The sequence below is a fragment of the Lytechinus variegatus genome, chromosome 7 (assembly GCF_018143015.1).
Source record: "Lytechinus variegatus isolate NC3 chromosome 7, Lvar_3.0, whole genome shotgun sequence".
NCBI classification, from domain to species: Eukaryota; Metazoa; Echinodermata; class Echinoidea; order Temnopleuroida; family Toxopneustidae; genus Lytechinus; species Lytechinus variegatus.
Genome location: NC_054746.1, coordinates 17,135,097 through 17,161,310, shown reverse-complemented (window position 1 = coordinate 17,161,310; position 26,214 = coordinate 17,135,097). Strand labels below are relative to the sequence as shown.

General features: G+C 34.6%; 1 protein-coding gene across 1 annotated transcript in view; it reads left to right on the top strand.

Moving 5' to 3' along the window:
• LOC121418594 (BTB/POZ domain-containing protein 7-like) overlaps positions 1–26,214 on the top strand; it is a 77,372-nt gene that overhangs the window by 32,798 nt on the left and 18,360 nt on the right. The window contains exons 4-9 of the mRNA XM_041612543.1: positions 242–450; positions 2,115–2,190; positions 6,239–6,384; positions 7,806–7,964; positions 10,927–11,101; positions 23,314–23,627. Of these exons, the coding sequence (XP_041468477.1) occupies positions 242–450; positions 2,115–2,190; positions 6,239–6,384; positions 7,806–7,964; positions 10,927–11,101; positions 23,314–23,627 (1,079 nt within the window). The remainder of the gene's footprint in view (positions 1–241; positions 451–2,114; positions 2,191–6,238; positions 6,385–7,805; positions 7,965–10,926; positions 11,102–23,313; positions 23,628–26,214) is intronic.

The window sequence follows — 26,214 nt, the reverse complement described above, 5'->3', positions numbered from 1 at the left end:
CGAGAATGGAGCTGATGAAATTAAATGTTACATTGAGTGTTGGCCCGTGGATAACTTTGTATTGTTTTTTTTTTCTTATGAACAATTATGAACGTTTAGGAATTGGATTTATTGAAATTTGATGAAATGCTCAGAACAATAATCAACTTTAATAGTTTCAAAGTGATTGTATTTCCATTCATTTGTGTAATGAGAATTGATATCAGTAGTCTTCTTTCAACCCCTTCTAATAACCCTTCAGCTTGTGAGGACATCATAGCACGGAGTATCACCACAGAGAACCTTGTCTCCATCTTAACTTGGAGTCTAGAACCTCATGGATCTCACTGGGTACATCGGCAGGCTCAGCAGTATCTACAGGAGGAGTTTGCTGCTGTGGCTGCGTCTCCGGTCCTCTTTGAGCTCCGGGAATCACAACTCATTATGGCTCTCAAATCGGATTTTCTTCAGGTATGGTAGCTCTCCTTGTCTCTTCAATGTACTGTAAATAGAGAAATTGATAGATAAAGACAAATAGCTTTAAATTCTACAATTATTGAATTTATCTGTACAGACATGCTACATAGTTCTTCTTCCACAACTTTCGTAATGAGCTCATCTTTGTATGGTGTATTTGATAGCAGTGCAGTGAAAACATGTATGTTGGTCTTCATGGTTTGCTTGTACAGAATCAGACCATAATTTCAGAATAAAGAAGTCAAAATCTGAGAAATTGCTCATCGCATAGTCTAATGAATAATGATAATAAAACAAAAAGATGATAAATATATTGGATGAGTTTTCTTCATTGGATTACCTGTTTTGTGCAATATTGACCCTAACTCATAGAATATTTCTGGTATTCCACTTTGAGCCATCTAATGAATTTATCATTATTGCAAAATGTACATGTATATTGCTTGCTATTAAAATGCTATGTAGTACATGTACATCCCAGCTGGCCAGGATGCCTTGTACAATTAGGAAAATTAATAGAGTCCTTCAATTAGATTCCCCAGGAGGGTAGGTTCAATATCAATGTCTGGGGGATTATTTCCTCATTTTGATATCCTCTTTTAAGCATGGTAGATTAATCAAGAACGACAGAGCATGGCTCCCTATAGAATCTTGCATGTAGCCAGCCTCAGCAGCAATACAAAATATATACCTTTCCTGCTGTGTGTGTGGCCAGGATATTGTCTTTCCTTCCCACTTGTAAGATGCACAGGAGAGTCAATCACCAAGAGATAGTACAATATCTCTCTTCACTCAGAATCAGATGGAGGTCAATGTTATTGGGATATAACGAAGCCTTGGTTTCTTGCCGAGCTGTACTCCTTCTTAATTACACTCTGCAGATATGAAATTTATTGCAAGCACTGGTAAAACTGCCTCGGGGAGTATGGTTTAATATTAGCTACACCCCTTGACTCAATAATGTTTATTGCTGTCTTTATTAATAAGTCACAGAAGCATGGCTGACTTATTGAATTGAGAATACATGTGTAACATATATATGTAGGTGTTTTTTTTTTTACACAACAGGAATAATGAGCTTTATATTTATGATACATGTATATTCACTGATCAAATGATGTATACATTATGCTTTGTTCACTCAAAGTTGTGGATTATCTGTACACATAGGAAGGTCAAATCTTTTGAATTTATTATATATTTTTCCTGATTTTAAACATATAAGTTGTATTTAACCTTAAAAATCTGACAGGATATGTTTATAGTTGTACAAAATTAAGGTCCCACTTTCTTTCATAAAAAAAATTAATTAAAGTTGAAACTGGTTAAAACTTGACTATGGAGAAGAGATGTGTGATTGTCAGCCACAAAAGTCCTACATTAGTTCTGAATAATCTATTACAAACTCTAATTGTGTGTTAAATGCTTATATCATAAATGCACTTTACAATTACATACTAGAGTGTTTTGCAAAACAAATGCTTTGTTGGTGTACTGTAGCCACAAAACTAAACAAAATACATGTCGAAACTAAAATACTGAAACTATCAATTATGTTTTTGGTTGCTTTTGTTAAAAATCCGTTGACGAGTAATCTGACAGCGGTATGTTGTTTTCAATCAAATGCACTTTTCTTAAATGCTCTTGTCTCTACTCAGGTTGCAGAAGCAGATATTTTGAAAGCAGTAGTAAGATGGGGAGAATACCAGCTCATAAAGAGAATGGAAGAAAGAGGTAATTGATTTATTTAGACTATAACCCAGCTCTTAATCTTTCAAGGTCAGTTGTAGTCAGTAGTCCAAAGTTTTGAATTCCAGTTTTGTCTCCGTTGAACAGGCCTGGGGTAGGACGGATTCACCTCTCACTCATGACAATCATCCATACCCCCCCTTCCCTCCCCTTTACAGGATTCAAAGCATCCCCTATCCTCAATCTTCATTCTCCAATGGATACAATCTATTTAATGGTTGCACATAATTCTTGCTTCAATTATTTGATTACATTCCATGAATATGCCAAGCTGTTGATTGGAAGCTTATTATTTTTTTGAAATGTTTTGTATATAACAATCTGTAGAAGCTAACCATAGATTACACATAAGCATTAGCATATTGTGATTCCTTTCAAGCAATCAAATGTTTATGTGTAGCTGGAGTTAAAGAGGTATTTCCTGCCAGAGCTTAATTGGATTGTAATGAGATAATTAATATCAGATGAAATATCAGCCCAAAGTGGGAACCAATTGAATTTTAATGTGTCCAACTGAATGAGGAGTTAATAAGCACATACATTTTAAAGACTGTCCTATACTTTTATTGCTCCCAATTGTAGTATATCAGTATTTATCTTGTTGTTAAGAAATATATATATATTTGTGTGTTTGTTAGGGTATCTTTTATTAAAAGGTGGGTACTATGCTGCATAGAAATTGGACTTAGCTACTTTTGATAAGTTTTCAATGATATTTAATAGATGGTATTCTCAGAATTAAATTACGTTTAAACTGTAACTGTAACTAAAGATATTTTCCACAATTCTATATAGAATGCTGGGTTTCTCCTTTTATTATAATACATTCATGAAAAGGATGACATACCAATCATTAACATTAATTGCAGGGAGTATTTTTTTTTTGGTCTTAAGAAAAAAGTCTTCAACTAGGATTTTTACAGTCCTATGTGAAAATTTGCTCTCCAAAAGATTTTGTGTAGCAGGATTTTAAAAAATGTGCATAAAATCGCAATGTGATACCAGGAAAATCATTCCCTGTATTACATGCCTATATTTTCTTTCCCTTCCCCTTATAGAAAAAAGTATTTGGGGGGGATTCTGTGAATACGTGGTCTAATTTAATCATTGATGTGAAAATACCAATCAAATATTAAGGTTCAATTGCATTTTAAAATCTCTAGAGAAAGGATCTTTTACTGCAGCTTTCCAGTCTTCTTTTGCCCCCCCCCAAGAAAAAACATCTTAATCACCCTTTAATGCAATAGCTCTAATGAATAATTATTTCACTATTCCAACCAAGATACAGAAATGATCACAGCCAGCATGCAGTGCTATTGTACATTTTACCAATTGAGGATTGGAATTCAGTTGTATAGTTATTGACTTTAAGGCTTCTTGAAGAAAAATGATACCTCTGTCCATTGATACTGACCAAGGGTGGTCAACTGACCTTGAACTTTTGCTCTGATTTCCAGAAATTTGGTTATTGAGTAAATACTGAATTTGATTGAAAATATTGTATAGCAATATTTATTGGCATTTGACACAGAAAGATCTTTATGGGATGTTTTTTTTAGATACCTTAGAAATGCTTGGTTTTGTTTGATAGTGTAAATATATGTTTAAAACCTTATCACAATTATAACACATTTACTTCCCCAGCATATGATTTTTATGAGCATAAATCATGCACAGAGGGGTTTATTTAGGAGGATACTGAGATTATAACACTTCAACTGATACTGTTTTATGCAATAATTTCATATATAGATCAAGATTCCATTAAATGCAATAGGTTCCATTTCGACCAATTTGTTATTTTTACAGAAAATTTTGCTATTAAGGCTGAACATCCTTTACCTTCCTGTACACATGATAAAGCATGGAATATTTAACAAGCATAAGATACAATGTGTAGTTTAGATTTCCATTTATTTGAAGTGTCATGACTTTTGTAATATCACAAATCATTTTCCCTTCAGTTCACAGTATAGGTGTTTAGATCCTTATATTCAGGGATTTGGACACACCATTGTGCATTATATTGAATGTGAAGGCCAATTCCACTTTTTTAATTCTGTACACTCATTGTCTGATTGGATGGAAGCCGAGCTATTGTCTCTTACCTTTGCCATTTGTCATTTCTACATCCCCTTCCTGTTATCAGCCCCACCCTAGAAATCTTTTTAACACCCAAACCTTTGCCAATATCACTCTCCATGTGATTCAATCTCTTCAATTCAGTTCAATTTGGTTTATTAAAAAAAGTCAGGTTTACGGCAAATGTGCTGAATTACAACAGGATTTTACAATTCAAGAATTTACAAATTACAAAATTGAACAAACAAAAGAAATACTGTATGCATTAAATAAATATATTAAAAATATGCATCATTAAAGATATCAAAATTAGAAAAAAGGAATATTAATTGCATAATGCATATATTCCATGAGACAACATTAGAATATATGAAATAAAAACTTTCTCTCATATGATGGCTGTATATATGTGCTATACATGTATGTTATATTGTGTGGATTGTTGTTTTTTAACCTTGAATTGATTATGATTTTTTTCTATTGATAAATTCACAATACAGATTTCAATGAATTGAATGCAATCTGATACTGGCCAGTTTTCAGTTTTGATTCATCCATGTGCATGTAATGAATATATAAGTATCACTATAAGGTTGAAATGGACAGATTTGTCGCAGAAAGATTATTCATTTTAAATGTAGTAAGATATACCGTGTGGGAACAATATAAATGAAGGCGGACTTGCTATACAGGTCCAAAAATTAATTGGGAATTACGTGTTCATACATGTCAGTAATACTAAACAAATAGCAAATACGAAATCTATTTTAGTAACTCAAGAATACTCTAAAATATAAAGTTAGTTATTAGCAGAAGTAGGACAATTGTACAATATTAAGTTCTGTATGTCAGGCCTCTAGAGGTTCATGTGTATGAGAGACCGATGATGTAAAATTCTGATGATGATATGAAACAGATGTGGATTTTAGTGAATAACTAATCCTTCCCCCACAGTTTGATACACTCAACAAAAATGCTTTCAAATATATTCACTAGCTAGAGATTGACTGTATAGAATTTTTTTAACTTAATTGGATTAGCTCTTTTGACATCAATACTGGACAGTTGTAACAAATTCATTAATGACATTTCCAAATTTTTCATCAATTCCAGCATATATGCGTAATAATACCCATTGGTGCTGTTATTGATACGTGTATAACACTTCATTGTAAAAATGGTTGTTTTTAAAGTGATATACATGTAGTATCTATTAAAGGCCTTCACTATTAAAATGATGAAATATTTGATCTCACCCTGAGCATAATACTGTGGAGAAAAATACAAGCTCAACACTCAGCACAGGGGAGAGCATTTCATGAAGCAAATAGTGATTTTTAACTTACTATTTGTTTTTGAGCTAATCTGATGCAACCATTTTTGTAAACATTTGTCAGCAAAAATCATCATTTCATGAAATGCTCGGCAGTACTATTACATTCTCTTTCTCTTTGTGAGTACAATAGGGATGATATTGTTCCACATCCCTTGATTTCTAGCCGCCTTGTTTGCTCCACTCCCAGGTCTTGTACTTGTGTCTCTCCTAAAAATGTCCGCAGGCCATCCGTCTAGTGTAATATTCTCCTTTCCACAATTTTTTTTCAAGTTCATGGCAAATTTTCTAAGCTGTCTTTAATCTTTAACCATGAGAAATTGAAGAGCTTTTTGCAGAAAGAATTGCAATCAAACACAACTTTAAAAATCAATTGCAAACTTGATTGTCATCCAATCAGAAGCATGCATTTCGTACCTGGACATGATTTTTTTTTAGTTGAGTTAAAATGAAACTCGTTCTGCAACTGGCCCCTGATTGTCAAAATTAAAAGATAATAATAATAATTTTATTTCTCCCTTGAGTTGCATTTGATAGCAGTGCTACACTGGGAATGAGATATTACTATCCTGATATAATATATTTTATTTTCTACATTTTGTTTGTGTTTTCTGTCAGAACCGAATCTAGTGAGCCACACCCAACACAGTGTGAGTAGGAAAGGCATCAAGAGAAGAGACCTGGATACTGGTGAATTAAGAGAGATCATCAGTAGTCTACTACCACTTGTCAGACTGGAACATATCATTCCCAGGGAACATGAGGTAATCCATAAACCTATTCTCTCTCTCTCAATTTTAAAGGGATGGTCCAGGCTGGAAATATTTATATCTCAATAAATAGAGTAAATTCACAGTGCAAAATGCTGAAAATTTAGTCAAAATCGGATGACAAATAATGAAGTTATTGAATTTTAAAGATTTGCATTATTCCGGTAAAACAGTTCTAGGCATGTCTTAACGAATATTCATTAGGTGGGCTGATGATGTCATTGTTCTTTTGTATTTAATTATATGAAATTAGGTTCTAAATTTTTCTACCAAGAATTAAAATAATTGGATTGACAACTGATTATTAAAGTGCATTATTTTTTTTATTGCCTCAACTTACATGTATTTCATCATAATGGAGACACATCATTTACATAAATATGAAAAAATGAAACAATTACTAATTCATGTAATAACATAAGAAAAAGGAAAGTGGGATATGACATCATCAGTACACCTGAATATTCATGACAATGTGCATATAATTGTTTTCAAAAAATATTGATAAACTTTAAATTCAAAAACTTTGTTATTTGTTATCCAATTTTGATAAAATTTTCAGCATTTTGCTTTGAGAATTTTACTCTACTTATTTAGATGTGAATATTTTCAGCCCGAACCATCCCTTTAAACAGGATATTCACTACAACACAATGATTATTCAATCCGTATGTCTATTTTTTTTTTTTTCCTAATTTTCTATTTGCTTATATCCTTTTTTTTCACTAGTAAGTATCATTAGTTTGTAAATTTACAAAACCATTATGATTTCAAAAGTGCTTGTTTTGGGGTAAAGCTTTAAAAAACTTTGTATGCTTTACAATGAATAATTTTTATACCGTCATAATCAGTGCTAAGTTTATGCTAACTCAAATGTATTCACAGTCCAGCCTGTTGTGTGTAATCAAAAGCTGTTCCATTTATGTATCTGTGGTTTATACTGAAAACAACCACTTAATTGCAGACACTTTTTTCTATCAATGAGAGTGTCTATCTAAGAATGTAGCTATCATATTCTGTGGTTGTAAAATCCAAGTGCCTTGATCTTGATCACTTGAAATGATATTATTGTTGTTTTTATTTTTTTCAATATTTCAAATTTTTCACTGCATTTGTCTCAGACTTATTTTCACCTTAGGCTTCAACAAGTGCAGTGAAGAGAGGTCTGATCCGTACCCCACCCTCTCATATGCAATCTGGGATGAAAGTGTTTTAGTTGATTTTGTTGTATTAGGTGAATTATTTTTATTTCATTTGTCTCTTTATTTCCACCTTAGGCTTTAACAAGTGCAGTGAAGAGAGGTCTGATCCCCAACCCGCCCTCTTGCATACAGTCTGGGGATAAAAGTGTTTTAGTTTTTTTTTCTATTAGGTGAAGGATTTTTATCACATTTGTCTCTTTATTTCCACCGTAGGCTTTAACAAGTGCAGTGAAGAGAGGTCTGATCCCCACCCCGCCCTCTCACATGCTCTCTGGTGATGAACTAGCCAAGTTTAACCCCTGGGTGAGGGGGAAGGGCAGACGGTTCTACCCTAGACCAAGGTTATTCACTCCGTATGTAGAGGAAGCCAAGGTGAGTGTGACAGGAAGGACTTCCCTCTGTAGCAGTGCCTTAAAATATCTTCCAGGACATTGAGAATGAAAATCCAAGCGACTATTCATAAGCATTTAAAGGAGAATAATGAAACCCTTGGAACAAGTTAGCTTGTTTGATAGTAGAAAAATCAAAGAATAAGACCAGCAAAAGTTTGAGTAAAATTGACTAGATAATGAGAAAGTTATGGGCAATTGAATTTAGAGATCACTAATGCTTTAGAGATGTTCTTATTGGCAAAATGAACAAGATATGTGAGCTGTTGTCACACATGAACATATCTCCCCTTTATTTAGACACTTTGAAAGTACACTAACAGATCTCATTTTGTTCATTCTAATGGTAGAACAAACAATTCACCCATGATGTAATGTGAAACCTGTTTAACATTGTCCTCATAAAAAGACACTTATTTTTACTATAGAAAAAAGAGAAAATTAAGAGATTTATGTACAAAAGTAATGGGGAAGTAATACATGTGTGACATCTTGGTCACATTGCCAAATGAAGGATCTACATAGCATTAGTGATCACAATATTAAAATGCAAATAACTTTCTCATTATTCATTCAACATTTCTCAAACTTTCAAAGGTCTCTTTCTTTAATTTCTGTTGTGAGAGCTTTGATAGCGTTTCCTCAATTCAATGAGTAAACAAACTTTAAAAAAGAGAGATCTAGACAGTGAATGACAAGTGCAAAGCTTTCAAACCATAGAAGGACATCACTTCACAACCACATCAGATATACTGAACCAGATAAAACATTATGTAAAATGAGGAGGAAACAAAATAAAATATTAGGACCAAGACAGATATAGTAACAGAAGTGTTGGAAAGCCAGAAGGAACTAAAAAAAATGATTAGGAAACTAGTGGGAAGAAGGAAGCATCTGACATCACTCAAACTGAAAGATTGGCTAGAATTCACAAGCAAAGTGAAGATAACTGACACCATCAAGGAATCTTACAAGGAACTTTAAAACATGGACCTACTATTTTTCATCTTGCCTGCGTAGCAGAGCGAGACTATAAGGTGCCCCTTTTCCAATGGTGGCATCTTCAACACGAAATCTTAACCTAAGGTTAAGTTTTTGAAATGATGTCATAACTTAGAAAGCATATTGACTTCGTTCAAGAAACTTAGACATATTGATAATCAAGTATTACTAAACACCCTGCCTTGGTTTTAGGTCACGTGACCTAGGTCAAAGGTCATTTAGGGTCAATGAACTTAGACCATGTTGGGGGAATTAATATTGAAATCTTAACTTAAGATTAAGTTTTTGAAATGTCATCATTCCTTATAAATTATAGGGACCTAGTTCACAAAACTTGCACATAAGAGTAATGAAGTATTACTGAACATCTTGCCCAAGTTTCAGGTCACAAGACCAAGGTCAAATGTCATTTAGGGTCAATGAACTTTAGGCATGTTAGGGGTATTTGTTGAACTTCCATCGTAATTTTGAATGTTTATGGAGCTAGTTAATACTTGGGACCAAGAGTAATCAAGTATCACTGAACATCCTGTGCGAAATTCAGGTCACATGATCAAGGTCAAAGGTCATTTCGGGTCAATGAACTTTGGTCATGTTGTGGGTAGTTGTTGAAATTCCATCGTAACTTTTAAAGATTATGGATGTAGTTCATAAAACTTGGACATAAGAGTAACCATTGCTCATCTTGCACAGGTCGTGGGTCACTTGATTAAGGTCAAATGTCATTTAGGGTCAATGAACTTAGAAGTATATTATGATATGCATGGTGTTTTTTGTGAATAATATCCATTTTCAAAGTCAGCACTGCTGCTATATTGAATCGTGTAATGCAGGCGAGACTGTCCAGAGGCGCTCTGCTTGTTTGTATTTAGCGTAAAAAACAATGAAATATTGTTTCTTCAATATTCAAAATCAAAGAACCTCCCTGATGTCATTAATCAGTGGTGCATAGATTCTAAATATTCATTGTTATGTTTGTATTATTTGTACAGTCAGTTCATCTGTAGAGTTTTAAGTGATGTTATAAAGATATATTTGTTTTGTTGTGAATACAGTTGACCTAGCTATAAAGAATATCTATATTACACCTACATACAATCTGCGTCATTACAGTCCTAGAATATCAACAAATTAGTACGATCTTCCTCAAGTTTTATAGATTGTTTCTAAATGTCTATACTAATGGTGTAGGTCAGGTGTGGATGCAATAGTTGTGAGGGGCCAATGATTATGCACAAACAATAATGCCCCTGAAAGTGTATTTGTGTCCAAGCTGGCTGGATCTGCCACTGATGTCGATAATACCTTGATCTCTTTTGCAGATTGATATTCTTTCCTCAATATTTGTTTCATGATAAGACTTGTCAGACGTTTTGTCTGACAAAATCTGTGTTATCCGACAGTTACCATAGTAACAGTGATATTCAGCCAATTAAAATCAAGGAAAATTATCAGATCTGACAGCTTGTCAGATAAAAAAAAAACATGTTGATAAAATGCTCTTGGGGATGGTTTCAGTAAAGGAATTATCAGACATTTTATGCGACAATTCCTGTTTGATCCGACAGTTTGAGAGGAAATAGAGTAATAGCGCTTTATAATACAAATGTTTGTAAGCACTGCATACTATTACCCTGGCTTTAGCACAGCTACCCTCATCGGGCGCAACAAGCATTCAAGGAATTCCTTCCTACCGGGTACCCATTTACTACACCTGGGTCGAGAGTGGCAAATGTTGATAAACGCCTTGCCAAAGGACGTTAGTGCTGCGGTGTACTTCTTAGCCAATCAAAATCAAGGAAAGTTGTTAGATCTGACAACTTGTCGGAGGAAAATGTTGATGAAAAGCTCCCTTGGTATCATATCAAAGAGATTAATGTCCTTAATTCCTCAGACTGTGATGATGATGATAATGATGTTGATAACTTGTCTTATTATTACAGTGTTTCCTGGAGGAGCCAGTGGTATCAGACATGGAGTCGGACCAGAGAGGAATACGTATGTCTTATGTGCCTGATGCTTTATACATGCTGGAGGAGAGAGGAGGGGGATGTTCAGACCGATGGGTTAGCAGGGTCAGGCAATACCCTCCCTCTGTCATTGCTGGCTCATTCCCAGGTAAGTGTGAACACATTCTTATTTAATTTGTTAACAAGAATTAAAATTAAATCTATAAAGGTTGGATCTCAAATTTTATCGTTGGGAATGGCAATGATTAAGAATAGTAGTATAGTATCAGCCCAAACGATGTCACTAGTCATGCGTAAAGATTGATGAAACACCATCTTGTTCAGTTCAACACTTTTTTGGAACACTTTCCCCATTCTTAATATTTTCAGGCAGGTAGGTATTACAGAAAAAATGACAAGGGCCAGCTAGATATATATAAAGTCCTTGCTTGAAGAGAGTTTTTGTCTCACCTGCAAAGCAAAGTGAGACTATAGGCGCCGCTTTTCCGACGGCGACGGCGGCGGCGGCGGCGTCAACATCAAATCTTAACCTGAGGTTAAGTTTTTGAAATGATGTCATAACTTAGAAAGTATATGGACCTAGTTAATAAAACTTGGCCATAAGGTTAATCAAGTATTACTGAACATCCTATTAGAGTTTCATGTCACATGACCAAGGTCAAAGGTCATTTAGGGTCAATGAACTTAGACCATGTTGGAGGAATCAACATCGAAATCTTAACCTGAGGTTAAGTTTTTGAAATGTCATCATAACTTAGAAAATATATGGACCTAGTTCATGAAACTTGGACATAAGGTTAATCAAGTATCACTGAACATCCTGCATGAGTTTCACGTCACATGACCAAGGTCAAAGGTCATTTAGGGTCAATGAACTTTGGCCGAATTGGGGATATCTGTTGAATTCCCATCATAACTTTGAAAGTTTATGGATCTGATTCATGAAACTTGGACATAATAGTAATCAAGCATCACTGAAAATTTTGTGCAAGTTTCAGGTCTCATGATTAAGGTCAAAGGTCATTTTGGGTCAATGAACTTTGGCCGAATCGGGGGTATCTGTTGAATTACCATCATAACTTTGAAAGTTTATTGGTCTAGTTCATTAAACTTGGACATTAGAGTAATCAAGTATCACTGAACATCCTGTGCGCGTTTCAGGTCACATGACCAAGGTCAAAGGTCAATGAACTTTGGCCGAATTGGGTGTATCTGTTGAATTACCATCATAACTTTGAAAGTTTATGGATCTGATTCATGAAACTTGTACATAAGAGTAATCAAGTATCACTGAACATCCTGTTCGAGTTTCAGGTCACATGATCAAGGTCAAAGGTCATGTAAGGTCAATGAACTTTGGCCATGTTGGGGTTTTTTGTTGAATAACCATCATATCTCTGTAAGTTTATTGGTCTAGTTCATAAAAAAAGGGAAATAAGAGTAACCATGTATCACTGAACATCTTGTGCGAGTTAGAGTAGTATTCAAAGTGAGCACTGCTGCTATATTGAACCGCGTGATGCAGGTGAGACGGCCAGAGGCATTCCACTTGTTATTTTATTGCCTCCCCCTTTATGGTCTTGTTAGAGCGCCAATTACAAAAGAAAATCTGAGCATCGTCAAAAAACCCAACTGGATTTTTAATTCGACAGTAGTCATTTTTTTATGATTAACTTTAAAAACATGTACATGAGTAATGGGCTTATATTCTTAAACACAGCCCTGGGTGCTGGTCCACAAAGATTTAGGTGAGACTTGAAGTTATACTTTAATGCCAAGATGCACCCATCGTATAATCTCATTGATGTGTATACAGTAGTGGACGTTCCGAGCCTGATCCAACGAATGCGGTTACAGTGCTGCCAACCATTAGGAAAAAAAACAATTATTATGCCAGTATGCTTTTAATGTTTGTTACTATGCTTTTCAGCGCTTATAGCTATGTACAAAATTGTAATACACAGATAGCACATTGCGCAGTGGTGAACTAATCTGAGGGCGGCAAATACTGCTATTGCATGCACAATTGTGTCACTTTGTAAGGATTGCCTCGGTTGTGGCCGGAAAGCGGCGAATGTTCTTGACGTAGATTGCGTGCATTGCCTATGGAAAATTCTTGCATGAATCCTTATCCACGCACGTGTGCGGAAACAGGAAGTTTTCTTTCCATGTTTTCAACGCAACAAAGATATCTTAGGATTGTTACAATAGTCGCTGATCAGTTCTTTTTAATAACTTTTCTTGCATCTTGGATTAGACTTTGTGTCACTTCTTTGGATTGTTCAAATGGATTATTTCATGTGATATACTGCAAAAGGATCAAATCTTGACATTTTAACTGTAAGAGGATCTCGCGCTTGCTTATCCAGTTCAGCGAAGCCTCCAAACTTGCTACCCCCCTGGGACAGGCGCCATTGGAACGTTGTCTTCGTTGGTTCACCCTTATCCCTTTTCTTTTTTTCCTTTTTTCTTTTTGTTTCTTGCTCATGAAATATCTGGGGCCAAGACCCCCCTCCTCCATCTGTACGCAAGTGTTCTTCTGTGAATAACATCCAGACTTTTTCCACTCGAAACACTATTTTGGCTTTCCTGCACTCTTGGGATGTTTTGTGTTTAGGTTTCTCTGAAGCTCTGAAGTTTTAAAGCACCTTATTTGACAATAACTTCAGCACATTCGACACACATTGCTTTTGATTTTGCATCACTGCGCAAGTATGATAAATCAAAATTTAATGTATTCAGGGTCATAATTTTTCACAGTTACCTTCTGAGACTTTTCAACACTAGATTTGTTTCCTCCCTCACCCTTTCGGTCCATTTTGATGAAAGTATGTTTCTTGAAATTTGAACATAAAGCTCTTAAACACATTCGAAGCAATCAGTTTGAGAAATAAATACATTTGCAAAGGCCCGGTGAATGGGCGATAATTAACTACAATATGCATGCACATGAGGCCTGAGGTTCACATCAAAGTTAGATCGAAACCATCATCATACAATGTATGTGTATGTATATCACAACATGTTACCTCTAGGAGTGCCTTTAGCTTTGTTTGACCCACGGAGACCGATCAAACCTACCATTTTCAGACATTGAATAGAACATGTTAAATATACTAGAATTTTCCTCCTATATATTTTTCTTTGGAGTTTCTCACAGCCCACCTACAAGAGCTTCGCGGCCCACCGTTTGAGAAGCGCTGATCTAGGGGAAGGATGTCGATCTCACTGTGAAAAATGCATTTCCTATCATAAAGACCCACGTGGCCTGGCCTTTCTGTGCTTTACTTTTGATGGGGGGGGGTGGAGGGGGTTCTCAGAGAAGTTTGAACTTGAAACTTAGCAGCTTTATGGTATTGTTGACATCATGTTTTTGTATCATTTTATTTTGCATCAATTAATGAAGCAATACAGAGGTACATTTAACAAATCAAATTTTTAAAAAATCCATAAGTATTTAATATTGCTAAGGGAAAACACCTAGATGAGAGTTGGAAAGGCTACCTCATTGTAGGACAGATTCACTGAATTACAAGAAACTGCATGCCTCTTTCCAAACTCCATCTAGGTCAGAACAAGAAACGAAAATAAAAATTACCAAATATAATAAGACTGTGTGTTAATAGCAACACAGTGATTCCATATGCTATTTGAAATTGAAGGCATATTCTAAGCAGTTTCTCATTCAAACTCATGATTACAAGCATAAAAAGAGGAAATAACAATGAACATGATAAACTGGCAAGTATAGATTTCTCAGATATCTTTCACCAATAACGAGGTATTTCTGTTTTATTATATCATGGGTGATGTGGATGCCCATTTATGTGGCTATCAAAAGCCAATATATCGTGGGGCCCAATTAGCCCCCAGTCTTCAAATACAGCAGCCTATAAATCAGGGTTAAAGGTGTCAGTACACCACTGTGCCTTCATGCAGACTTAAACTTGGGTAGGCACTGACTAACCTACATGTATTGTAGTATTACTATAAGGAACATGTCAAGAGAGGGGGCTGTGGTGCTGATAGACAGTGCAGAATTATACTTCAAATCAAATCCATCATTTATTTTGATCTTTGGATTTTGAGAGATACAGGAAGAACCGGAGAAGCCTTACAACTTGAGCTATAGGGCATTACAGACCCCCATTCACTCACGTGTTATATCAAAGCTCATCAAAAAATCATTAAAAATCAATCCCTCGATAGATTTTGCTTTAATTTACTGATATTAGTCACAATTAACAGTACATTAAGACTTGATATGTTAATCAGGTACTTGCCCAGCTCAATCAAAAGTTAAATGGCCTGAAATAAGACTAACCATAATTTCGGCCAGTTCATTGCCAGAAAAACCAGAACTGCATTGTGGGTAATAATAATTAAAATGAAATACAAAAATGCAGTCTAGCCTCCCCAAACGCCTTAATTATGAAAGAGTATGAACATAGCATTATCTCTATCGTTTTTCTTTTGATATACAAACATTTGATCTACATGTATTTCTAATGAATTATTTTAATCAAGAAAGTCATGTGATCTTTACTTACGCCTGTCCGGCATGCTTTGCGCGCAGATGAATTACTCTCGTGTGCCCAATATTGTTCAAGCTAGATTGCTGTATACTGCCCTCTCACATTTGAAATTTGACAACCGATATCCTTTATCAGTCAAAAGAGGGAACTTCTTCCTGTTTTCCAGCTTTGGTGTACTTTGGCCCCATCCCAAGAGTATTGTTCCACGGGGTCATAACTGTGACCCGATTTGAACAATCCTTGGCTACAGAAATAATAGTTCCATCTGCTGACTTGTTTACAAAAGGCAGAAGTGCATTATGAGGAAGAAATGTCTTTGCTATCTTTACAATGGCACATGTTCATGAAGAGTGACAAAGCTGTGATCTCATGGGAAAAGAACATGAAAATAAAAGAGATGAGACAAAAGAATGGTAGCAGACATACAGGAGACTAAACCATGTGGAGACATGAAACATCTAGGGTCTTCTTAAATCTTTATAGCTTTATTTTCTGATCATTGTTCGTGATCTTGTTTTGGGTACAAATATGCATTTTTCTTTCAGTCTGAATTATGATTTTGTGAGAACTTGCATGAATGCGACCATGCTTGCAAATAGGTGTGTACAGGGGGGGCACTTTCGTTGACGAGTCGATACCAGGCGCAACCAGGCGGTTTCGAAAAACCATCCCAAATAAGTATTTTCCATATTCTAAAAAAGCACCCCTTAACAAGTATTGACGTGTGAAACCCTACCCTTAACATAGGGTTTAGTACCACCCCACTTTCCACACCTCGCTCAAATCGGACTCTAAGGTATATCCTTTATAAAGTATTTTACTCTTTTTTATACCCTCGCGAATTTGATCATAAAAACATTGCTTTCCTTCGTGTTTATATACCCTTTTTTTATAGTTTTTAGTGTTTTTGACACCCTTATTAAGTTACCTGCGTAACAAGCCCATTCTTGAAAAAGAGATCCTTTACACGTTTCTTTTGTTGGGCCTGGTATCCTTTCGTCTATGGAATTGGCCCCGCCAGGAGGTGTGTATGAATATTGTGATTCTTGGGACAAAATTGAATTGAACCATGGAACACAAGGCCAAGGCTAAGACTGGGACAAAATGGGCACAGCACATTCATGTATAGGGATATGATTGCTTGTTTGTTCAGAATATAAACTTGATAATCAAAATAATGTTTCACTGTTGGACAGATATTCAAATAGTGAAAAAGCTTACTATTTTCTTTTCAATTTCACAAGTGGATCCAGGATTTTTCGTGGAGGTGCATTTAGAAAAAAAAAGATTCTCACCATTCACAAAGAGCTTTATCCTTTAAAAAAAAATGACAAGCAAAAAAATAAAATGTGGGTCAGGGGTGGGGTGGGGCAAAACCAGGGATTGAATCTGGGCAATGGCATTAATTCATTTAGCAAGAAATCCACTGGTCTTTATCTAGATGAGGTGATTGGGTACCCAGTAGAATTCATCCCTTGAATGTTTTGAGACCTAAAACAGTCATTCATATAGTGTAGCTCAAAAATATATTTTTGTCTAGATAGATGACACTATATATTGTTAGATTTTTATTTGTTATAAGGTATTTTTTATAATCATAGCATTTTACTATGTCGCTCTTGCAATATAAAGAAAAACTTTATTATTGCCAATTTAAAAAAGAATGATCATATTAGCCACAAAATTCCCCTTCAAGACATTATTCTTTAATTTAAATATCAGTATTTTCAGTAAAATGTCATGAATCATTATACCTAATATGGAATTTAGCATACATATTCCATAGTGGCATGGCATTCAGAATGGTATTACAATTCTTCCAGATGACAATACTCTCTAGAAAAGACGATGTCATTTTGTAGAAAACATGTCTTAAATTTAGAGGGCACTTGGGTCACATGCAAACTAACAAAAAACATGCTTAACATCATACTTTGCTTGTCTTTATTTAAAGAATGAAATTGATATAAAACAGGTGCTTGATTTTTGTTGATTTTGCTGTTTTGCTGATGAACATCATGTCTTGAGTGATCCTTTACAATGGCATATATTTTCAGAGGTTAACTCTTGCCAAACATTGTGGAATCACTTCTACTCCCAAGTCAGATGTACAGTACATGTATGTCTCAGTCTCAGTACAATAAATACACTATGATGCCTTTCTTTTGTTTTAATGTTCAGAGATACTTTTTACATTTCTATTTTAAGTGCATACATCACATCAAACTCTTGCTTAAAAATGCTTCAATATATGTAGTTTATATCATTTGTGATATTCAATTTTTGTTTAGTGCTTTTCACATCAGAATAGCATCTCTATAAAGCACTTACAGATATACTGATATTCTGTCATACGCACATATCCATTTCCAGGAATGCTAATTTTAAATAAGTTAAAATAAATGAAATGTAACAAACGATTAAGCAAATTCACAAGACCAGTAGAGCAGAAATTATGGAGGACAAAAATAAATCATAGGGAAAAGGCCTCCACAGGATACATGTGTTTGACAGTGTATAATCGATTGATGTTAGTTCAAGGGCAGTATGTTATAGGAATACCGGATTGAACTGGTACTCCATTTCAAGCGTATGGAAAGGGGAAGGATGATCTGTTCACACTGTCAAGTAAACATGTACTTTTGAAACATGGATAGAATCATACATTGTTTTTTTATATGTAATTTAAGTAAAATCACCACAGTAGGAATATTCTATGCATGATTTAAATAGCTTGTATTTTTTCTTCGAATTACATGTTCTTTGTATACATGTGTTTTTCTTTTAATTGGATATGACAAATTTCTTCCTCTTGTATGAGAATCACACAAAGCCAGATTAAAAAAAGAAACAAATTAGAATATGATACTTGGTCCCATAAATCACCTTTCCTTTGCGTATAAAATCTACAAATAATGCACCATTATTTCCTTACCATTAAATATCACTCATTTGACTCCTCCAGACTGCTAACCCAGGCCCTGTAACACAAAAAGTTGGCAATTAATTGCTAAATTGAATGGCCTATCAAAATCATCGTTGCATGCCCATGTTGCTGATGAGACTGACAAGGAACCAATTGGAGTTTTTCTTTCAAATGAGCAATTAATGACTAACCTTTGTGTTATGGGCCCCAGGTCTCAGTCTGTATTTGCCATTAATGTGATCTCATTGTCACATGCCAAATGAACTTTGATCTTTAAAAGCATGTCCCTCATTAATTGGCTAGGATAGCAAGCAGAATATAGGTGTAAATTAATATCAAGTTGTGTGTGATGTGACACCTCTTGATTTATGCAGGTGTGTAGTCTGGTGTGTTTTATATTGGGATCCTAGATGGGAATATCAGATAAGGGTCCTTGCCATTGCTTTAAAGGCCTCTTCATACCTCGGATTCTCCGGGTTTAGACAGCTAGAAAGGACATTAAGCCATCCTTCACATTGCATGTTGTAGGCCTATCCCCTTTCCTTCCTATCTTGATGGCTCTGTGCATCCTATCAACTGTGACCTTTTACATTTCCAGTCATTTTACAGATGGCCAATGCCAGCATAACAGACTTGACTCGCAGACATATTTTGTTTTCAAGGCATCACAATTTGCCATGTTCAAACAGTTCTTACCGCGTTTGTCAGACACATTGCATTTTTAAAAGTAGAAAAACAGTTGTTTTTTTTAGTAAAAGATGAAAATGTTCTTCAAACGTATGTAATTAAGGCTCTACTTCAAAGAGTTTGTTATGATCCATTTAATGATAAGTAAGTTGTTACACTAGCACACTTTTTTTTTGGAAAAAATTGTTTTATTTAGAGGAAAGGTCAAAGATAAATTAATCCTAAAGATATAGGCCTAGAAGATAACATGTTCTTGAAATTTCTATTTAATTGCATACACTGTAACAAAAAAAAAAAAAATAGAGAATTAATATACATAATAACTTTAGTAGTTTTTTGGAAAGGGACTTTGTTATTATCGAGAGTAAGTAATTTTTCTTTGCAAATTATTGAAAAAGGTTTACTTCAATATAGGAACCGAGTCTATGAATTGTGTGGAAATTAAACAGCATCACGACCTTGGTTGACCTAAGATATTCCATGATTAGAAATCAATGAAAATGTCAAATTGTTTTAATACTCTATATCATCTAAAGAAAAATCATTGTTTATGTGCCTTAATTTTCTACCTTCTCTTATGTTATTATTTTCTCATTCATATTTCTTTGGATGTGGAGGTGTATCAATATGAAAAATTTTCAAAGATTATTACATCCTATTTCATGAGATTTCCTGTATGAAACTACTTAAGGATCAAAGGGAAATCAACATGATAGTAAACTATGCACTTTCCATATGCTGAAGGAAAGGAGAATTTGAAATCAGACTGGGGAATTCCTTTTTCAGCAGAAAAGTAACCCAGCCTGTATTTAAGATCAGATATTTTGAATTCCTGAAATTTGTCACAATTGTTTAATAATAAGCCATCCCAAGTATCATTATTTCCCAATATGATAATTACAAATTAAAGTTTTATTATGAATAGATCATGAATCAATATTCATGTATGTATTATTTTCTTTCTATTTCATTTTTTATTTAAATGCTGTAAGATATTTTTTTTGTATTGTGTTCCAGGGACCATTGGAAAATCTGTTTGCTAACTGAAAGGGCTACCCTGTTGAAATATGAATCATTGATGAATAATAAATTAAATAATCAATATGATTTTTTTTCTATGGAGATAGCATATTTAAAAATGTTCTTTCTATATCAGGTCTCTTGTTGTATTTTTATTATTTCTACTTGCAAATAAAACTTATCTGAGGGTTACCAATATTTTCATTTTTACACACTAGACTGGGTTGACTTTAGTCACAGTCAACATTTAAACAGAGAAACATAAAATATAGAGAAAAACTTTTTTACTGATTTTAATGTAGACAGAAAGCAAATACTTAACCATAAACAAGTCGTTGAGCTCAGGAACCACCATCAGAAACAATGCCATGAACATGTATTTCTAAGAATCCCTTTCTCAAACTTTGTCCTCGAAAGTCAAGAGAATATTTGTTTTAAGTCTTGGCGAATTTACAATTTTTTTTTCATTTTTGAGAGTATTTGAATGTTTTATTGATGTTTGAAAGAGTTCATAGACCATTGTAGCAACATCCCCTTCCCCCAAATAAAACAATGATAATGTTATTCAATAAATATAATTGATAAAGATCGAAAATAAAATAGAAAATTAAAAGTAAATACTCAATAAAAAAAAATATCCACATCTGTAAATAAAAAATGCTTGCATATTTTTACCCCCTTCTCCTCCATACTCTTCCTACTCTCCCAACTCCAGAGCATTCTGTTAAAATAATGTTTGTCAGGTTTGACAAATGTAAATACATTGTACATGTAGGTTCTCTAGGTCTTTCCAACAAATCAAACACTAACAGAATAACATTTTGCTTCAAAACAGAGCTGTTTCCTTTACCTTAAAGGACAAGTCGACCCCTACACAAAGTTGATTGAAATAAAAAGAGAAAAAATGCAACAAGCATAACACTCAAATTTCATCAACATAGGATGCAAAATACGAAAGTTATGACATTTCAAAGTTTCACTTAATTTCACAAAACATCTTGTTATTTTATGATATGAATTATGAAATATTCTAACTTTCTCCTCATTGTCATTTGAAACAAGGACTAATTCCTTCCTCAACATGTGGAATTACCATCGTTTAAGAATTTATGGTTCAGTCAAGTTGGTCCTTATTGTCTAATCTGTAAAAATTGAAATATTGTATAATTCTAACAATAAAAACAAAAGAAATAGTGAATGCGGGACATCATAGACTGTCTCGTTTGTATGTCACTGAGTTGTGCATGTAACTGTTTTGAGAAAAACAAGTGAAAATGTAAAATGTCATAACTTCCTTATTTTACGTCCGATTTTGATGGAATTTTTCAGCGTTATGCATGTTTGATTTTTCTCTATTTATTCAAATCAACATTTTCCTGGGGTAGACTTGACCTTTAAATTATTTGCATTGTAGTGCACTGGGTCAAACCATGTAAAGAAAAGTTAATCTGAAGATAGTGTGATTGAAACCACAGAGTTCTTTTGTTAGGAAAAACCATCAGGTTCTTGGTAAAATGAAGGCATAAACAGGATGTCTCTTCTCTGGTATCATTATTCATGTTCTACTCATGTTCATAAGACTTTCTATGTGTTATTGAACTTCAAGAGAAGGCCAAATGATGTAAAAGTGGAATTTAGAACATTGCACAAGGAAATTCCCCCTCCAATGTTTTTTCTACATTTCTCCTGTTTTGTATTGAAGAGTAAGGAAATTTTCTCCATTATTCTACTTTGAATGTAAAGACTTTTCCCCGTTTCCTTTTAAATTTCCAGAAATGTAAGACAACGATTCTATTTTCTCTACATTATGAAATTCATTATTTATCATTAAGAAATATATAGTCTTATTGTTTTTGTTTATATTTAACATTGGCTGTGGACTTTGCCCTGATGAAAATTAACCAATTATTTTGTACTGTATATTTTCACCTTAATGTATTGTGGTATGGTTTTTATGAAAGTTGATGGTAGCAGCTGTTTTGAAGCGGTATATAAACACCTATCAATGACATCCTATACTTCTACTGAATGTGTGATCAATCACCAAGCATAGTGTTGCTTTATTTATTATGTGTCTGATACATGCACATGATATTAATACTTGATAATGTAACTTTGAATAGGCTGCTATATGGGCTAAATCCGAGAAATAGCTACAAGAATTATAATTATATTTGGGGACTCACTGTTAATGATTTATGGTTTCAATTTGCTATAAAAGTTTATATTTGATAGCGAGTTTATCTGTTTTCTTAGCAAGATAATATTCAAAAGCCCATGTTACATTGTACATTTCAGCAGAGCTTTGAAACCATCCATACTCAAGGGTTTATTTCGAAATTTGAAGATAGTAATATTTTTACAGGAGAAGTATGAGTTAAAAATTTACCAAAGTGGAGATTGATTTGAGTACCGAATTCTATTAATGTTTCCCTTCGGTTGCATATGTATATATATATATATATATATATATATATATATATATTCCCATGATGTGTAATGTTGCATCTGTAATTATTTTGTGAATGTTGAATGAAAATATATATTCTATAAATATTGAAAAATAACAAAAGTTTATATATTATAGTCTGCAAAGCTTTTGATGAGGAAAGTACTTTTGTTAGCATTACTTTTATGTTGTCAGAAATTATGTGATAATTCTTTTGTTATATTCTTAAAATGTGGAAAACATGAGTATGATAAAAACAGGCCTGGGGAAAAATGATACTATATCCAGAGGCCATTGAACACTGGGCTGGGATTTATGATGAAAGTGCGGGGTGCCTTTCATCCATCAAATAACACACCCCCTCTACTTTTATTGTGTGAGCATAATGTTCTGCCTCTAATAACATATATCAATTTCTTCTCATTTCATTTCATTCTTGAGAATTAATAGCCATCTCACTCATAACGTTTGATGTATGAAGAAAGAAAGGAAAGAAGCAAATGTGGGCACTTTATTGAGAGCATATAATGATAATAGAAAGGTACTTAAACCATAGTATCTAAGCACTTTGAGATTATTATTTTCCAGGTATTTCAGCCTATCACCATGTGAGGTGCTGACAATGAAGGGCAAATATATGCACGTAAATATTTTCTTAAAGATGTATTTCAAGTTCACATCTAAAACACAGTAACGAGTTTGTCATATATTTTTATATGTAATTTTGTTTGTTTGTTTTTTAGCTCCTGATGAAGCTACTGTGAAGGCAATGCGAGCCAGGGAGAAAGAGCTTCAGCGCTCCGTCACAGCTAAAAGGGCATATTCCCTACGATGTACAGATCATGCGGCTGTTACACGGGAACTCCATACCCGGGTGGTCAGAGAATTTGGTTTCCCAGATGAAGCTGTAGAGGTGTTCGATAGCCCCGCAGAAGGTGGAGACTACGAGGGCCAGGGATCTGGGGGACTGGATGATAGTGATCTGGAGGTCTTTGGACGGATGTGGAACGATCTACCAGATCTTCATCATCGTCATGAGCCTGCACATCATACCGAGGTGAGTTACATTATGAAAAGCAATGGACATCGCATCATTCAGCCAATCCAGCCAGGCCAAGTACAATGATATACGATATCTATGAGGTGCCAATCATCTGGTTGCCTCTTGTCATACTATATGTAACCCCCGCTTCAGCTCCATCTGCTATAAAAGGCACTTGGTGCATGAAAGGAATTAATCGTACCAGGTACCAATTTACCTCACCTGGGTTGAGTGCAGCATTATATGGATCAGCTTCTTGCTGAAGGAAATTACACCATGGCTGGCTTGCTGTATTTTATTTTTTTGTACAATGGTGCGCATGTTCAGTGTATTGAGTCTCATCCGGTGTTATTTGCCCCTGGCATCATTTTCAGTTGAGAGCAGGATATATAGTGAAATAGGTATGTTAGATCCTGCACTGAACATGATCTCCTGGAAACTCATATTTCTCTATGGAAAACAAGGTCATTAATGAATCACATTGATAAAAACCGGTAATTTATTGATGAGGAAATGGTGCAGACGGAATCCAAATGTGTTTGGTTAGGGCCATCATGGTAAAAGGCTATTAGACTGACTGCTGGGTATCTGCTCAAATTCACAAAGCATTTTCGTTTAAGAGACAAAGCACATCTGATGACTGTAGCCCAGCCACCCTCATGGTGAACAAGCACTTCAAAGAATGAATTATAGTGGTGGTGGTGGTGATGATGATGGTGGCAATGGTGTTGGTGATGATGGTGGTGGTGGTGGTGGTGATGATAATGGCTATGATGACAAAAATGGTGATGCTATTGATGATGGTGGTGGTGGTGGTGATGATTATTATAACAATGGTGATGATATTACTGGTGGTGGTGATAATGATGAATAAGGGATTCAGGTTTCATGATCCTGTGTTTAGACCTGATATGGTAATCTTTCTGAATAATGGTGATATACACAATGGTAATGTAGATTTTGATGAGTAAAGAGAAACAAAAATAGTAATCATTGTGATACCAGCAATACTGAGTGTCATTAGTTGTTATTGGTTTGCACTACATACACTTTGTATAAAACCATTACTGAATCCAAATCAAATTGATTGTGGTGCTGGTTTCTACAATTGATAGCATTATTGTCTATAAATAATCATAAAAATCACCTCCGTTATCAAATGCATGAGAGGTATCCACTGAGAAGGGATGCTTACAAAAGTTGCTAATTTTTATTCACCAAATTCTGTGAGGAATGCTACAAACTCTTACAAATGTTCGTTTGCGATCTATCAAAATTTGTTTGCCAACTGCTTTAAAACAGACCAAAAATATGTTCGCAAACATTCAACACGCAGTTTTAATCAGTGAGTCTTCTACAGGAGCCGTGTGGTCATTTGGTTGCTATCATAATAGCGAATAAACAGTCATATTGTCTTGCATCACTTGCAAATTCTTAATGACTCTCTTGCTAACGCTAGAAACTGTGAAAAAATAGATTCAGAAAGAATTTTTTTTAAACATGTTCATAATTCATTAGCAATGAGAAAAATGTTTGCAATGATGAAAACTGTTTACGAACTTTCTTGCAACCTTTTATAAACCCTTTACGAACCCTGGCAAAATCTCAAATTTGCTAAGTTTGCAATCATCCGCTGCTCAGTGAGATGCCCCCTTAGCTTTATGTTACGGTTCCCTGACCCATATACAGGATCTCATGACTTGGGGAAAAAAATTGCAACAAACTCAAGAGAATTGTTTTGACCATCCATCAATATCTGACCCACTGATGAAAGTAGTTTGTGAAGTAGAGCTTTTGTCTTTGATATTTTGAATGAAGGGGGTTTTATCTTGCCCAATCCCCGTTTGAAACCTGAATACATTTCAATGAATATTTACCCCATATGATTACTTTTGCCGGGGTAATTGGACTACATTGTCAAATCTGTTAGTTTGGAGTGGTCATATAAAATTTCAGTCGTGAAAAGCTTATTCTCCCGTCTCACCGAGGTTTTAACGTTATCTTCTTTGAAAATACTGAAACTACAAATCAATGCAAACAAATTTCTTTAGTGGATTCTGATTAGGAGAAGGCTGAATTTCTTCTCGCGTATTTCCCTAGAGTGTCCTTCCATTTTGGATTTGAGTGCTTTCTCAATGCTGTGATTGAGGCTTATAAATGCAAGAGATGAGATAAATTCCACCAGGATTGATCTGAGGAGCATTTCATGAAACAAATAGTCAATGATTTTTCAATGACTATATGTTGTAAGCTATTGAAATCCTTGCATCTGATTGGCTCAAAGCAAAATTTTCTTTGAAAATTGCAGACTATTTGTTTCATGAAATACTCCCATTTTTTATAATCCGGCAAGCCATTGTGCTGCATATGATCTCTTTATTTTAGTTGCACATGTACATGTATAGAGGGCTTGGACAAGTATATCACAAAGAGATGTAGTTTACCATACTGAAGTAGTCTGTTCAACATTTTTTGGCATATATTTTAATGCATTATGGGAGGATAAAAAGAAGACATTATTCGTAAAACTTCAACAAGAAAAACAGACTACAATGCTCAACTGCATATCGGAATATATAAATAGGTGTTAGTCCAAAATTCA